General features: G+C 43.3%; 1 protein-coding gene across 1 annotated transcript in view; it reads right to left on the reverse strand.

Moving 5' to 3' along the window:
* The window catches only part of Arhgap10 (Rho GTPase activating protein 10), a 206,891-nt gene that overhangs the window by 86,379 nt on the left and 105,670 nt on the right, over positions 1-14,842 (reverse strand). Inside the window, exons 12-15 of the mRNA XM_013029496.1 lie at positions 12,755-12,836; positions 10,459-10,504; positions 7,125-7,195; positions 2,352-2,399 (exon numbers count right to left, since the gene is read on the reverse strand). Coding sequence (XP_012884950.1) covers positions 2,352-2,399; positions 7,125-7,195; positions 10,459-10,504; positions 12,755-12,836 — 247 coding nt within the window. The remainder of the gene's footprint in view (positions 1-2,351; positions 2,400-7,124; positions 7,196-10,458; positions 10,505-12,754; positions 12,837-14,842) is intronic.

The following is a 14,842-nucleotide window of genomic DNA, read 5'->3' on the forward strand; positions in this document are numbered from 1 at the left end:
AAAAAGAAAAAAGCCAGAAGTGGCGCTGCAGCTCAAGTGGTAAAGCACTAGGCTTGAGCTGAAGAGCTGAGGGACAGCGCCCAGGCCCAGAGTTCGGGATCCACAACTAGACCCAAAGTAGAGTAAACCCTCAGAGGCCTCACCATCTTAATTGAGACAGATCCTAATCACGGAGAACAGAAACCACCTCTGCACCACATTTTCCTCCAGTATATTTCCTATAGAAAACACCCCGCAAGTATCTACTACAGTCTATCAAACCTATGAGATGTGGGAAACAGGTCTACAGATTAAAGTAAACTGGAATGCATGGGGCAGTCAAGTAAAAATACACTTATGATCCAATCCATCAAAGCTTCCTGTCTAAGTAGTGGCAAAAAAATTTTACTAGTATAAATTAGAAAGAGATTCAGATTGGAGGCAAAAGTCGTCTGTGGCTTTTTGCAACACTCATTTTCGGCACCCACTGTGGGGGATGAGAGTATTAGAAAAAGGCCTAGAGAGGAGTCTCGCTGAGGCCGCCTGCCCCTCCCCTCAGAGCAGCTGCAAACATCTGGCAAGAACCTCACTTTCTCTTTCCTATGGCTTCTGCATGAGAGCAGGAGACCGGAAAGCCAGGGTGCTGTGACCCTTTTGTTGTCCTCTGGCCATTTTACTACTCAAGATATTAATTCTTGGCCAAGTGCTCGTGGCTCACACCTGTAATCTTAGCTATACAGGGGGCTGAGAGCTGAGAATCCATGAGGTTCAAAGCTAGCCCCGGCAGTAAAGTTCGTGAGATTCTATCTCCAATAGACTACACCCTCCCCCAAACCAGAAAAAAGAAAAGCAGGAGTGAACCTGTGGCTCAATTAGCAGAGTGTTAGCTTTGAGTAAAATGAAGCTCAGGGACAGCATCCAGGTCCTGAGAACAAGTCCCAGGAACAGAACAAAACAAATGAGAAGACATTCTACCGCTCATACAACGATAGGACATGGGATTATGTTTAAAAAGCTAAGCCAGATAATTCTGTTCCTCGTTACAAAAAACAAAAACCACAAGCCATATAAAATTGCCAGACCAAGTGTCCAGGTGATCTACTTCTCTGTATGAACTGCTAGCAGGAATGAAACACTGAAAATCTCTGCGCTCCCAGACCTTGAACCGCAAATGGGACTTCCCTATGAGTGGCCTCCATTATGAGATTTCCCTCTGCGCAAATACCCCATGCTTACTGGAGCACTGGGCCTGTGCCAAACCCTAGTGGTCTGTGTTCTGTGAGTACAACCCTAGGAAGGGAACCCTACCATTACCCTGTTTTACAAATGGAAAAAAAAAAGGGCTATCTTCATTTTAGTTGTGGTTAATAAGTGCTAAAACTCAGATTCCACTCAAGACTGACTTCATGCTCTTTACCACTGCACTCATAGAAAATCAGTTCATCAGAACTTGATGCAAACATACCAGAGCCATCCTGACTAAAGCAGTGTGCTTTACCAAGTCTGCCAGTTCAGAAAGCGTGCCCAAACCCAAATGCTCCCAAAGGACTGTATAAAGATCTACACATTTTCTTCAGTCCCATTCCATGGATGCGTCAAAAAGAAGAGAGCAGAACGTTACCATGGTAACAGAAAAAGAAGGCTGGAGAATCCATGAGCAGGTAACTGGACAAGAATTCACAAACATGCCAGCTGCTGGTGGCTCATGACTGGAATCCTAGCTACTCGAGGAAGCTGAGATCTGAGGATTGTGGCTTAAAGCCAGCCAATCTCCAATTAATCTTCAGTTAACCACTCAAAAACCAGAAGTGGAGCTGTGGCTTAAAGTGGTAGAGAGCTAGCCTTGAGCAAAAGAGCTTAAGGACAGTGCCCAAGCCCTGAGTTCAAGCCCTACGATCAACCAAGAAGAAATATCTTGTTAATAGCCATAAACAAAACATGGATGTAGCGAAGATGGGGCAAGCTATCCTTTTAGGAAGCCTTCACTCCATTAGTTCATCTCTACTGTTCATGTGGAAACCAGTGGCTTTTCCAGAATTCTGTAAAATGAATAACCAGCCTTGCTGAGAAAGTGAGTCTGCGTTTTCATTCTCTGGGGACACCGTCGGACTCCCCAGCTCCCTCCCACACCGGACAGTCCTCTAGGTCCACCCACACTCACTTCATACCTATTCTGATTAAAAAAGAGGCAGTGAGCAAGATACCCTACTTTACGGGGTGCAGTTTCCAAGACAGCTGGTTCTTTATTTTTCTTCCTTTTGCACCGAATTTGCCCTGGGCAATTTAAGATTCGTGTGAGATCTTGGCTAGGTATGCCCCCAGCCTCCCAAGATGAATACTGAGACCATACATGACTGTCTTCTGCCGGAGACTACCTGAGACCCCACTCCAACCCAAAACACTCGGGAAGGAGAAAGATCCTCAAGACTACTTCAAGAAGGTTCTCTATACCGCTGCAATGTTGCTTTGCAAATGAAGAGAAATTACTTTTACGGAAGAGGAACAAATCAAGACATCTTCTTCGTGGCTTTCTACTTCCTTCCCATGAATTCACCACTTGTTACAATGCTGAATTTGATCACTGACAGCTTGCCCAGACCAACATCTTAATGCCATACTCTAGAAAATTAAAGAGAATATTCAAATGATGCACATATGGAGGATTTTTAAGAGAAATTTCACAAACCGAAGTGGCATATAAATTTTAACTTTAAGTCACGGCTACCTTAAGAATAGTAACTAAAAGATGTTTTTAAAACAAAAGCCACACAATGTTTCCCATCTTTGCTGAGGTTTCTCTCGATGCCCACACACGTTCCTGGCCTCTCCATCTAAGGAAGCCTATTCCCAGTGTTCAGTTAGCATGAGTCTTTTCCAATGTCAATAAGCACTAAGATTCTCTTCATTTGTGCGAATGTGTAACATTTTGATATTATCACCTGGTATAACGCAATTGCTTGCAAACCTCTCTGTCCTGCCTACTATTATCAGATTCAGCATGATATGAATCAGCCTTTAACGTGTATCCCAGAGACCCAAAACAAGGCTATGGACATCTGTGATTGCTCGATCAATACTGCATAACTGACGGGCTTCCAACTAAAAACAAAAGCAGATAGGTCATCTGTTACTCAGGTTAAGAAGAGAAATGGTGTTATTGTCTACAGGACTTTTCTGTTCTGTTTGTTTAAATTTTGGCTGTATGGCTTTTAAGTTAACATCTAGGAGAACACCGTCAACACTGAAGATAAAATGGTGCATCCTACCTCTCTAGTACACAGGCCCCATTTCCATTTCCCAATAACACAGGAGCTTGGTAGAAGACATCTACAATCCCAGCTATTCAGAAGGCACAGACAGGAAGATTTCTAGTTTGAGGCCAGCCACGGCCTATGTCAAGACCTTAAGAAATATTTTAAGACTGACGTCTGGAAGAAATTGAAGAAAACTACTGGGACTGAAACTTCAGAAGACGTGAGGCCAGACATTCGGTGTAACTTTGTCAGGTATCGGGTAGACATAAACAATGAACCAAAGAAACACAAGAGCGTGTTTGATGTATGCCTTGCAGCTCACTCGCCTCCAGGGCTAAGATAATCAGATGTGCAGTTACCCATGTCCAGTTATAGAAAAGAAGGTGGGAACAGCCCAGGTCCAGGCTCCAGACTGGACAGGAGGAAGGGAGCAAAAGCTACATCATCTTCACCTACTTGAACTTGTGGATTTTTCTCCCTCTCCCCGCTATGCAGATGAGCAATGACAGGGCAAGCATAAGGGATGGGGCCGATGTCTCCTCTGAGGCGATCCACCATTCCTACATCTCCATAAGCCTTCCTCCCTCCATAAATATTGCCATTGCTTTTGTCACATTTTAAATCTTAGCTGAATTCTTCCGTCGCCAAGATGTTAAGAATCCAGGACTCCATCCAAAAATCTGCTAACAATGTCCTAGGCAAATAACTATAAAAACCAGAGAGTGATTCTGAACTGGTAGTAAAATGGGATTTGCTCTTATCTCAAGACTAGAATAACGCTGAAAACGTTACCTGCTCACAGGGTGCTGAGGACCACAGCAAATGTAAGACAGCTGATGCTCTGCAACCACTTTAGAGACAGACAGCCCAAATAAAAACCAAAACAAAACACCAGTTATGTTCAGAAAAGGTAGGCAAGCCAAAGGTGAACTGCTCTAAGCAAACCCATGGAAACGGCAGTTTTCAGAGGGTAACTGTCAGATGTTAAACACTGAGGTCAAGTGGCTAGAAATAGTTGGTCCATTAGATCTCATTCATTGCTGGGAGGCTCAGGAGACACGGGCTCAGAACTTCAGCACTGGATTCCCCGAGGCATATCAAGGCACCACTGTTCATGGCCCGAAATACCTTCTAAAGTGCTAAGGAAATCAGATGAAGGAACCATTAAATACTGCTGGCCACTGGACAGGTAGACAAAAAAGATGGTGCATCAGCCATCAATCTGCCATTTAGAACCTCTCTCTCTAACTCTGCGCAAACCAATACTTGATGAATGAAAGAAATTTTGTGTATTAAGATGTCGAAATTTAGGTATTTCTTATTACAGCAACCCAAACTAGCTTCGTCCTGGTAGGAAAGAAAAAGAGGGAAGACAGCACCACTCATAGGATACAGAAAGAGAGAGGGAGGAGGAGAGATAGGGTGAACGAAGGAGAGAGAGGTCAGCCAAGAGGGCTGACTGAAGACCCTGAAGAACTTCCAATTTTTGGATAAAAGCCTGAGCAATTTTACAGTGTTCATCATCATTCAATCAGATTGTCTGACTGTTGACACTTTTAAACTCTATTTCTATTACTCTACTGCAAGCAGAAGATTTCAGTAATGAAAGACCTTGAAGAACGAAAGATTTGAAAAAGGAAAAAAAGTGCTTTTAAATCGCAAAAATTTAATGTAAAAAGGGTAGACTTGTTCTGTTAAAAAATAAACAGCAACTGACACACTCACAACTGATACATGCAGTACCATGCAGATTTCAATTTATTCCTCTTCTTCAATGTACAACGGTCCATAAAACTACACATCCCAATCAGAATGCTTTCCAGATGGATCTTTGACCTCCTCAGGCAGAAACAAGAATGTATAAAACATACCCACTGGGAAAATAATTTAATTTATCAACACTAAAAAGCTTGCAGATGACATGATTAAAGTTCTAATTTAAGGATCGCGGAAAGAAAGGAACCTGAGTATTGAGTGATAGATATTAAAATCCTAGGCATTTCTGAAGCACAGGTAGGACGAACATGTTTGCCAGCTCCATTTGAGCACAGGGCGAAATGGAGAGAAATCTGATCTGAGGTCTGAACTGCCTCTGGCAGGAAGGGAGAGAAGGCTCAGTGGCTGGAGCATCATTATGGAGGGCCAACCCCCAAATCATGAGGCAGTTCCAGTTTCGCTATTATCCCATACTCCAGATTTCACAGGTACCAATCTGCCTTTGTGACAGAGATCCTATTTTAACAGGAAGTGTGAGTGCCAGCGCTTCCTTCCACAAAGCCATCCAAAACAAGATTGAACCCACAATCCACAGCGTGAATCAGGTGTCTGACTAGACAGATCCTATCACCCCGGAATGCTAAACAAAGAACCCAAAGCTCCAGAAACAACCTGTCCGCAACACTCTTGATTTCTCCACAGAACTCTGGGATGGCCACACCGTACAATCCCCGGTTTTTCCTTAGAAACCACAAAATAAAACCCTTCGGCTTCAGTTCAGTGGACAGGCTGAGCTTTCTTTAAATTCAAAGAAGAAATACAACCAACGTTTATTAAGAGATGAATGGCTAAACAAATTGTGGCATATCCACATAACGGAATCTGCACAGCGATGGAAAAAGATGAAGTTAAGGATGCACAGCCAGTAACAGGAATCCAAAAGCACTATGCTAAATAAAGGCAGAGCTGAAAGACTTGGAAGCCACAGGATTCCACCAGATACAATATTTAAATTTTTTTTCCTTCTTTTGTAGCAGAACTCGAGGGATAAGCAGTGGCTCAGGGGGTGAGAGCCTGAAGTCCTTGGTGGGAACAAAGAGTACTGCCAAAGAGGACAAAGCAATATGGGGACCGGGATAGGAAGTCTCCGGTCACCTGCAGCAGGACTTACACAACAGTATATGGTTTTTGAAACTCATCCCTTGTCCAGTCTTTAAATTTCACCTGTGATCATTGTGATACTAAGATAGCTGTTCTTTTTTGTGGAACCCTGAGCCCTGCATTTGCTGGGTATGTGCTCCACTGAGCACTGAGCTACCTCCCAGCACTAAAGATGATGTTTTAACATACGGATACATAAGGGAAAAGGAGATGCAGAACCTCTCTACAAAATGCATGAACAAGATTGCACCTGACACTGCTGAGTCTTCTGATGCTCTTCCCAGCTGACCAGGGTTTCCCTGACAATGTCCTTATGATGAAGGCCAAAGGTCAGATTTTATAGGTTTGGAAGAGTAGAGGCCAAGTAAAATGAAGTCATCGGAGCAAGGACCTGATTCGAGAGGAGACTGGCATACATGAACACACACACGAATGCAACACATGAGCATGCGTGCACACAGAAAAGGCCATGTGGAGAACATGAGAAGGTGGTTCCCCACAACCCACAGACCTCAGGAAAAAGGCCTGCCCATGCCTCCATCCCCGGACCTCTAACCTCCACGATGATGAGGAAATACGTGTCTGCTGTTTCAACCATCTAGCCTGTGCTATTTTGTTAGGGTAAATCTAATAAAACAGTTCTCATGTCAATGACGGTTTAATGTAAGAAATATCTAAGGTTCCCCCCGTATATTTCAATGGGAGATTAGAAAGGAGAACCCCCCACCGTCATGGGAAGAACAAAAACAGAGTATCTGATGCCCAGAGTGAGTGTGCATTCATGGAGGACTTCACATCCTGAACCGCGCAAGGGGCATTTGAAATGACTTCTAGCTGGAAGTGGCACTGTAGCTCAAGTGGTAGAGCGCTCGCTTTCAGCTGAAGAGCTGAGGGACAGCACCCAGGCCCAGAGTTCAAGCCCCACGACTGACAAAAAAAAAAAAAATGCTTGAAATGACTTCTAGGTGTTTACATGTCTGTAGCTGTTCAGGAATAAAATGGCTGAACAATCACATTACCTCGAGTTTCCACTGCACTGATGCATTTCCTAAGAATCGTGAACCCCATCTTATCCATCTGTGCACCTAAAACAAACAAAGTTACAAGATGTTAAGGACACGAACACTTACCATATTTCTCTTCCTTGCAAAAGAGGAAAACTAAATACCTGACTTCTGTTGCACTATCTAAAACAGCCAAGAGCATGAATTCCCCATGTAAATGATATAAATGGGGATTTCATGTATTTGAGAGAGAGCCTGCCAGGAGGGTTCACTTATACTAAATATTCAAAAAGAAAGTAATACTATTTTCTAAGAGAAACAATCTAGAAATAGTCAACATTTATTTTGCCAAAAATTACAACAGTAGCTCAGTTAGAAAAAAAAAGAAATACAAAATTTTTTAAATTACTTCAGAGTACAAGAAGGAAAGCATTCTTGTTGATGTTGTTTTGTTTTGTAAACACAGGAAGGAAATGTTTTGTTTTGTAAGCATAGGAAGGAAATTTTTAAGGAAGGCTTTTTTAAATGTAATAGGTGGGAATGATCTTAAAATTTTGTGGTGTTTTATGCCCTGCTCCAAGCTTTTAAAATAATACTGTATTATTTTCATATTGGATTAAAAACAGATGACTCATGGTACAGCAGATTATTGTGAAAATATAACTTTATAGTCCTTCTTGTAGAAAGGTTTGCCTACACTTTGGCTAACATATTTGTACATCCTAATGAAAGACAATTCTTGTTTCCAAAATCAAACCAAGGAACATGGCACTCGATGCCATTGCATTTAGGGCCCAGGGAGCAGTAACAGGAGCCCTTGGCTCTCACAGAGACCCCCTAACAGCCAATGAATCTCAACTCTGCTCATGATCCACAACAGTAAGCTTCGGGAGAATTTTAATGATGAAAACTGAGCAGTCATTTACTGTTCAAGAATCTACTACTCACAAGTTTTACAGAATGCCTACTCTTCCTGTTTTGCAAAACTGTTTTTCCCAAAAGACATGTTTAAACTTCTCAATAATAAATAAAAAATGGAAATTGCCAAGCAGAGTGAAAGGGCAAAGGAGGGAGCAGGGAAGGGGGGGAAAGGGATCGGGAGAAGGGACGAGGAAGTGCAAAGAAAACAAAGGGAAGCACCACAGAAGCATCCAGGACCAGAGATGCTACCCCCACCACAACCTCCCACACCACCAGTACTGGGGTTGAACTCAGGGCTTCATGTTTGCTAGGCTGGCGCTGTGCTGCTTGAGCCATGCCTCCAGCCCTGCAATTTGCTGGTTAACTGGAGATGGAGTTTCATAGACTTTTCTGCCCAGGCTGGTTTCCAACTAAGATGCTCTGGATCTCTGCCCCCTGAGTAACTAGTATTCCAAGTGTGAACCATCTGTGCCCAGCCTAAAGATACCTGCCTTGTATTCAAGCACAAGTGAGCATGATTATTTTAAGATTGTGTTGTGTAATATATTATTTCCAAACTGTAGACATCTGGTCAATGTAACCTAACATCTCCAAACACATCAAAAATAAAGCCATAGAGTCTAGTAAGTCCATTTTTACTAGTATCAAAAGTAAAGAAGCAGGCAGTACTACACATGTGCAGATCCTTGTCCTGTTTAGTTATTGGGCTGATGATGTTTCCATGGTGTCATTTCATGTTCAGAGAGCCTACACTCAGGCTGTAAGGACCAAGGGTATCAAAGTACGAAAGGAACATAAAAACTGTCAGAATGGAGTCACTTGTATCAATCATAATAAAAAACAAGAAGGTAGGGGGGAGGTAAAGCTGAAAGATAATGAAGGAATGATTCTTGCACACAACTGCTTGGTAAATCATCCCCCAATCCTCTCCAGAGCCAACAGCCCGCAGAGAACCATCACAGCTACTTTGCACAAAAAGTACTTGTGGGGCTGGGAAGGTGGCTCAGTGGTAGAGCGCTTGCCTTGCATGCCTGAGGCCCTGGGTTCGATTCCTCAGCACACCACATAAGCAAAAAAAGAAAAAAAAAGTACTTGTGAAGCCAGGTGCTGGCAGCTCACGCCTGTAATCCTAGCTACACAGGAAGCTGAGAACTGAGGATTGCCATTCAAAGCCAGCCTGGGCAGGGAAGTCTCCAATTAACCACCAGAAAACCAGAGGTAGAGCTGTGGTTCAAAGTGGTAGAGTGCTAGCCTTGAATGAAAAAACTCTGAGACAAGCACCTTGTTCCTACAACGATACAAAAAGAAAAAAAAAAAACTCTGTAAGAACATCTGCCCAACAATTACATGTTCAACCTGGAACCAATGCTGCTGGATATGAATCATTGGGGCCAGAGACTATTTAAATATATGTGTGTGTGTATAAAAACATATATGTGTGTGTCTGTCTGTACACACACATATATACACAGATGTATATACACAAAGGGGGTCTTTATGTGTGTATACATATATATATAATATTCAATGTCTTTGAATATGCCTACTACCAGGTTTTAGCAGTATTCTGTGGGGAATCTCCCAAGGATCGTTTTTTGTTTTTGTTTTTTTGTTTTTGTTTGGGTGTTTTTGTTTGTTTGTTTTTGTCAGTCGTGGGGCCTGAACTCTAGGACTGGGCACTGTCCCTCAGCTCTTCAGCTCAAGGCTAGCACTCTACCACTTGAGCCACAGCACTACTTCTAGCTTTTTCTGCTTATGTGGTGCTGAGGAATCGAACCCAGGGCCTCATGCATGCAAGGCAAGCATCCTACCACTGAGCCACCTTCCCAGGCCCCAAGGATTGTTGGGTTTTTTTGTTTTTGTTTTTTTACAAAGGATGAAGAGAGGAAGGCTGGGAACAAGGATCTGAGAAAAGGCTTGTACCCACGGGACCTTATTACAACTCCCGACACAAAGGCTGCATATGCTGTCATTTATGTCTGAAAGAATAAACTGCCAGTTGTGTGCTGGTGGCTCACACCTGTAATTCTAGCTACTCAGGGGGCTGCGATCTGAAGATCACGGTTCAAAACCGGCAAAATCCATGAGATTCTTATCTCCAATAAACCACCAGAACACCAAAAGTGGCATTGTGGCTCAAGTGGTAGAGTGCTAGCCTTGAGCTGAAGAACTGAGGGACAGCACCCAGGCCCAGAGTTCAAACCCCATGACTGACCAAAAAAAAGAAGAAGAAGAAACTGCCAGGTTAAGTGGTAGAAGAAAGCTCATGGAAAACACATGGGGACTAGAGTCCCCAACACTTTGAGAATATATAAGGTAGGCAGAGCTAGCTAACTTCAGCAGAGTGCTGAAAAGCAGACCCAGCAATGCTCCCGGCCTCCATAAAGGGGGAAGAATGCTCATTGGTATAAATTAGCACTTACTTCCTTCTGGTCTTGGGATAATGGCTCTATTCAAACCATGGAACAGCTAGTAGAAGAAGGAAAACAAGATTAAAACAAAGCAATAAAGTGATTCATGTAAGCATGCTTAGGGAATCATGAAAAAAAAAATTTATAAATATGGTATCAATTAATGTGATGTAAGAAATACACATGGTCCTCATATCCTTGTTGTATGCCACCAAGCTCTTCAACTCTTGAGAGTATGCAGAAAGGAGTCTCGGATTTCCATCAAGATCCCCTCTGACTGCACCCAAGAGGGTGCAAATGAAGCAATGGAGTGCAGGGCCCAGCAGGGCATCAGGCAGAGCAAGACAGAGTGATTCAAGGTTGGGACTTCAGCCCCTCCCACTAACGGACCACCAACCATAAGCTGTGTGAACACTTAAGTAAGGTGTTACACCTTTGGCTTGGTGCATACATCAGAGCCCGGGAAGGGGGCTCTCCCAGCGAGTACAGGTGCTCAGCATCCAACCCCACCCCACTGCACACCTGGCCCTAAGCATCGCTTCTATCATGCTATCTAAGATGTCACCAGTAGCTTACAGTGGTATATGCAAGTATACTCTGAGTTCTGAAAGCCGCACTGTTACCAATCTCAAGGAAGGAGGCATGAAAAGCCCAATGTATAGCCAGACTGTCTCTAAAGCCCAGACCTGTGACTAAAATCAAAGGCCAGGGCCCTCATCTGGGCCTGAGCCTGTCATGTAGCATCTTTCACTGCCACTCCAGGTGGTGTCAGAACTGATGGCACGGAATTGTAGAATTCTGAACTGGCATCAGAGAAGCCATGGGTATGTGAGTCCACACATCCTGTATTCTGCCTGTACCAAGTGCGGGAAGGACTCTGCCTTCCCAGTGGTTGAGCCAAACAAGCAAGCTGAGCAAGCACCAGGCCCCTAGTTCATCCTACTACTGCCAAAAAAAAAAGAGGATTAGCATAACCTGATTTGGATCTCAGTTACCATCAACACTATAGGTACTCTGACTCCCGGCTAAACATGTGTAGTCCTAATTAAATTTAAATAGACAAAAATAGGAGCAGGTTACAGATGGCTGGCAGAACACTTGCCTCGCAAGTGGAAAGCCAGGGTTCTATCCCCAGCACTGCACCAAAAATAAAAATAAGCATAGGGTTGGGGAAGGGAGGGCACAGTGGTAAAGTGCTTGCTTAGCATGTGCAAATCCTTGGGTTCAACCCCCAGGATGGGGGGAAAAAAAGATGAATCAAAAATGGAGATAACACCATAGGAAGTAGATATAGCTAAACTAAAGTAGTATGGCACACATCCGGTCACTGCGCATTCTGTTCTCTAATGTGGCATCCATTCATAGAACAATTCCTCCGGGTCTTCATTTTCCAGACACCACAATGAGATCGCTGCATTCAGTGCAGGCCCCAGCCTCCTCGCCCTCATTTGTTGGCCTTTTACAGAGCAACATGCTCTGTTAGCATGAAATAACACTATCCTAAGCCCATTTCTTAAGTTCGATTCTGAAATCTCTCATTATTGTACAGGAGCCCTGTCTTCTTCTCAAATCACTCTCTTTCCCATTTATCTCTGAAGTTTCAAAAATAGCAAATGCTTTTGAGGCAGGTCTACCTGGTACCTGCTCAGGCAGTAGGTTCACAATCTCAACACTTTCCCACAGTGTGTTTAAATTGCTTCTGTGATGTTTTCTGAAATTATTCTCTCTACAACCGCAATTCAACACATGAACTGCCAAATTCTCAATTCGTAAAGGCTAGCGAGGCCACAGAAATAAAAGCCATGCTCAAATAAAATGGCAACAGATCTCAACACTTCCTTTAATTACCCCGCGAAGCGCTTCTGAAGACAGAGGCCCGTTCGTTGAGGCTATGTTAACTCTTCCTACTGGAAGCCATTCGACTGCACCAACACATAGAGGAAGGAAATCATGGCGGCCACTCCTTGTACTGCTGCCTCTTTATTTATTGTCCCATCTCCACTGAGCTCAAAATGCAAATATTCACAGTGCTCATCACCCAAAGACTGTCAGGGGTAGCAAAAAAGAAATGGAGAATTTTGATAACTTCATCAAGTCAAGCCGAAATGAAGAAACACCAGAACTGAGATCTAACGATACACCAGTCTTGTGTGTTTTATTATCTTGTGTGCTATTTTCCCTAGCTAAACTGCTAGCATGCTGAATTCGAATACCAGTTTCAGCAGGGAACTTTGTTCAAATGCGATAAAACAAAAATAACATAGATGAGAATCTAAGTCGCTCTCCAGGAGCCGTTAGTTATTCCTACCGCTTCTTTTCCTCCCAGAGCTTCCAACCACTGCTTCCTTTCTTCTTCTGAAAATGCCTGCAGGGTCAGGGAAACGCCGGGCCTGAAAGACACCAGGGACATGGCAGGTTAATGGCAACCCCTGCCACTGCTCCACAAAGATTCCCCAAGGCTGGACTGGGAGGGTCGAGGGTGGAGTTTTAATGTGTACCTGCAGTTAAAGACATACGATGTGAAACACAGATCTTAACCATTTTTAGTGTCATTAAATACATCAGTGTGTATCCATCTCTATTATATACCTTCAGACTATTTTTCATTTTACAAAACTACAGCTCTGTGCAATCATTCTTCATCTCTCCATAGGAATCACACAGGGGTGTGTGCTTTGTGACTCGTGTGTGATTTGTGTATTTTGTGACTCGCTTATTTAGTGTGATATAGTCATGGTGCATCCATGGTAGAGCATACGGCAGAATTGTCTTCTTTTTTAACGCTGAGTAATACTCCATGGTGTATAAATACTGCACTTTATTAATAATTCACATACCCATACTACTTTGCATTCATCCACATTTTGGCTACGACAATAATACAGCCACAGACACAAGTATACAAATACTGCTTGTGTGCCTGCTTTGCATTCTTCTGAATATACATCTAGAAGCGGGGTCGCCAGGTTGCGGGTATATGCATACAGGTATACAGATGACAAGTTAGCACAGGGTAAAAGGTCCTCAAAGCAACACTAATAAAAGCAAGACACCACACACCGATCGGAATGGCCAGAATCAGTGCAACATGCAAATGAGGCCTGTACACTGCTGCCAGTGGGAATGTCCCCAGCCCCCAGCACAGAGGTTTTTTGGAGTGAAAAGTGGTAGTTTCTTGCAAATGTAAACATGCTTGTTCTTTTAGGACCCAGAAATCACGTCCTTGATGAGTTACCCAGCGTTGCTGGAAAAACCTGTTTCTGCACCAATTATCAGCCTGAGTGTTTACAGCTGCTGTACCACAACTGCAAAAACCTGCAAGCAGCCAAGACAGCCTTCAAAAGTATGTGGATCCATCAACTACAATGCAGCCAGACATTAGTCACAGCTGAAAAGGAATAAGCTATCACCTCCTAAAAAGGCACGAGCAATCCTCAAGTGTATATTACCTGGAAAGAGAAGCCAGGCTGAAATTGCTACGTAATTGGCCTTCTTTGCTGATTTAAGACATGTCATGTTGTCTACGAATGCAAATGCACAATGGATCAAAATTGATCCTCTAGGGGGAGCAGGGGGGGAGGATGGGAAGGGGAAACAAAGGAGGAGGCTACAATGCTTGATAAGAAATGTACTCATTATCTTGCCCATGTAATTGTAACCCCTCTGTATAGTATTTTCACAATTAAAAAAAAAAAGAACTTAAAAAAAATTGATCCTCTAAGCGTGGTGGAAGGCTCCCGTGTTCCCGGCTCTGTGGGACACACTTGTAGGAGCATCCATGTGCAAGTCTTTTCCCAGGGAGAAAGCAAGGCCTTTCCCAAAAATTACTAAAGCAAAAAGTGCAAGTGGCTTAGGACAGAGTGCCTCATCTGCAAAAACAAGGCTGAGCACCACCTAGAGGGTGACTGAACCTCTGAACTACATGTATTTAAATTTTGCTCTTGGAAAAGTGTGTGTGTGTGTGTGTGTGTGTGTGTGTGTGTGTCAGCTCTTCAGTTCAAGGCGAACTCTCTACCACTTGAGCCACAGGGCCACTTCCCATTTTCTGGTGATTACTTGGAGATAAGAGTCTCACAGACTTTACTGCCCAGGCTGGCTTTGAACCGAGATTCTCAGATCTCAGCCTCCTGAGTAGCAAGGATTACGGGTGTGAGCCACCAGTGCCGGCTTTGAAAGTAAAATTTTAAGACAGTTATAATGATTCCTTCCTGTAGTCCCAGCTGCATGGGAAACTAAAGCAAGAGAACCACTTGAACCCATTAACTGGAGAGCAGTCGAACTCTCCAAAATAGCTCAATGAAGAAAAAAAATATGTGGATTAACAATATAATCATGTTGAGATTCTTTAAGACATTTGAGACTCAGAGATTGTGTCTTAAACACATTTCTATTCATA

Source organism: Dipodomys ordii, unplaced genomic scaffold (assembly GCF_000151885.1).
Source record: "Dipodomys ordii isolate 6190 unplaced genomic scaffold, Dord_2.0 Scaffold119, whole genome shotgun sequence".
Classification (NCBI taxonomy): Eukaryota; Metazoa; Chordata; class Mammalia; order Rodentia; family Heteromyidae; genus Dipodomys; species Dipodomys ordii.